Below are 2,416 nucleotides of genomic sequence, written 5' to 3'. Positions count from 1 at the left end.
CTATATGCATGTACATACAAACAATTGAACGAACACCAAAACATTTTTCAAAATATCTTTTCATGTTTCATAGAAGAGAGAAATGCATACAGGTTTGGAAAGACATAATAGGGAGTAAATGACTACTCCTTTAACAGCTGACTTGATGTTAACTTCAAGAACAAATGTTTCCATAACTTTAATACCTCCAATGTGACATGACAGCCAGTGTAGTCAACAACCAAAATATTATGGCCATGGCCTTGAGTCAAAGAGTATCCACAGGCCGCTGGGGCACGAAGCACAGATTCGATTACTGCAAAACCTGAAAATATGAATGCAAAAATTGAAATGTCAATAAAAATTACAAGTATGAAAACTAACAATTGCTATACTTACCCAAAATTTTCACCTGACTGAGAGAACCAGAGGGCAAAATCACTTTCATAGTATTATTATTACAGTAAACTGCCAACTCCGATTTAAGTTCATGTCCACTGTCCTGAGCCAGTACTTCTGATTTATCAGCTTCACCATCAGAATAATCATCATCTATGCCTGAAAAATGACTTACAGTAGAGATCAGCTTTGAACTCTGTGATAGAATCAAATCGATACAGCACAAAAACAAAATTATTGCTTTAACTCCCTGCCAAGCCATGTGTGCCTAAAACGCAGCAAAAGATGGGGTGGCGAATAAAGAGCAATGCTGCAAAAACCAAATCATTAAAGTGTTACTTAATTTATAACACCTGTCTCCAGCAGTTTAATTAGGTCACGTGACAAGTTTCTTAACAAAACAAAAAAGGCCGGTGTTACAATATATTCGGTTCCTGAAATATTCTGTTCCACTGGGTGGCGCTTACGCGAATATTCATGATATCCTCATTTTGTGGGCGTGTCCTTGAGACAACGCGCAAGCGAACGGAACTGAAAATATTAGTAGACGCTTCTCAAATCGCATCGGTTTAATGGATTATTTCGAAAAGGTAATAAAATATTCAGTGTTAAGCAACAGTTCACATGTTCAAAGTAATACATAGTTTGTATAATATAAATCGTCTGAGCTATTTTGCCTGATTGCATTCAGATAAACAGAAGGATACAGCAGAGCAAACATGAGCGAATAACCTTGTTTTACACTGATGTGTTTTCTGTTTAGTGTTTTTATTTGTGAGGCTTTAAAAAGTTTTTGAATAGTTTGATTAGTTTGCTTCCTTCGTTGTCATTCTGTGACTATAACTACTGCATAGTGTTAACAACTTGAAATAAACCTCTACACATGTATCTGTGTCCTAATAAATTAAGCTATAGACTGGTGTGAATATTCTGTCATCCTTAATTTCTTGATTATTTTGATATTTTCAGTGTTTATCACCACAGTAAGGCTACCCTTATCAACTCTAAACTACAAATATTTCCTGTTTTCTCATATTTTACTGGATATCATGACAAATGTTCATTAAAGTCAAACAAGTAAATGCACACTTGATGTTATTTGTCACATATTTTTGTTGCAAAGCAATAACATTTTTCGAACATTTTGAGTTATTCACTTTCAGCAATTTTTTTTTTTCCCCAGCAAATTTCTTTAAAAATATATTTGTACAAACAAAAATATTCATATTAACTGAGACATAAACTGAACAAATTTCACAGACATTTGATGGACAGAGTATTTGAAAGTCTGCACCAGCTGCTTTAGAGCATCTCATCCTCAGCACCAGATTTGCAGCTCTTGCTGTGAGATGTTACTCCACTCTTCCATCAAGGCAATTCACGTTCTCAAACATGTCTGGTGGGACTTATGGTCACATGTGGTTTGGCACTGTAAGGACAATCAGCTGCATGTCCTTCTGTCTCCCTGTAGCACTGTCTCAGACATCTTACATTACAGACATTGCAGTTTATTGCTCTGTTCACATCTGCAGTCCTCTTGTCTCCTGCAGCAGGACTAAAGCACATTCAAAGGTGATCAGAGACCCTGGTCATCTTTATTCTGGTGTTTTTCAGAGTCAGTAAAAAGGTCTCTTTAGTGTTCTTAGTTATTGTAACTGATGACCTATACTGTAGGTGCATGTGCAATAATTGAAAAAAAAAAAAAAAACATGACCAACATTGTTAAAACCCTTTCTAAAGATCTGTAAAGCTTATTTGTAATGCACAAAATAATCTTTAAAATATTATCCTGAAACTTGACCTTTCTTTTTTTGGTGTTTTTTTTTTTGTTTTTAAACAACAAATCATATAAATACTAATTACATTAAATGTTATAACAAGTACAGAAGTAAATACTCTATGAATGTAACTCAAATTGAAAAGACATTCAAAACAATATGTGAAAAGAAGAAATCCTAAAGGTTCTGAGGTAAATATTAAAACAGGGCCTTGGCACTCAGGAACAGCCTTCATTATGTCCAGATCACACACTGCCAGA

At 34.8% G+C, this 2,416-nt stretch overlaps 1 protein-coding gene across 1 annotated transcript in view; it reads right to left on the bottom strand.

Annotated features, from left to right (window-relative positions):
- Positions 1 to 619, bottom strand: part of LOC137002242 (zona pellucida sperm-binding protein 4) — an 8,922-nt gene extending 8,303 nt beyond the window's left edge. Inside the window, exons 1-2 of the mRNA XM_067361778.1 lie at positions 379 to 619; positions 186 to 304 (exon numbers count right to left, since the gene is read on the bottom strand). Of these exons, the coding sequence (XP_067217879.1) occupies positions 186 to 304; positions 379 to 427 (168 nt within the window). The 5' untranslated portion in view covers positions 428 to 619. The remainder of the gene's footprint in view (positions 1 to 185; positions 305 to 378) is intronic.
- Positions 620 to 2,416: the final 1,797 nt, after the last annotated feature.

Source organism: Chanodichthys erythropterus, chromosome 15 (assembly GCF_024489055.1).
Source record: "Chanodichthys erythropterus isolate Z2021 chromosome 15, ASM2448905v1, whole genome shotgun sequence".
Taxonomy (NCBI): domain Eukaryota; kingdom Metazoa; phylum Chordata; class Actinopteri; order Cypriniformes; family Xenocyprididae; genus Chanodichthys; species Chanodichthys erythropterus.
This window is presented reverse-complemented; position numbering and strand designations above follow the sequence as displayed.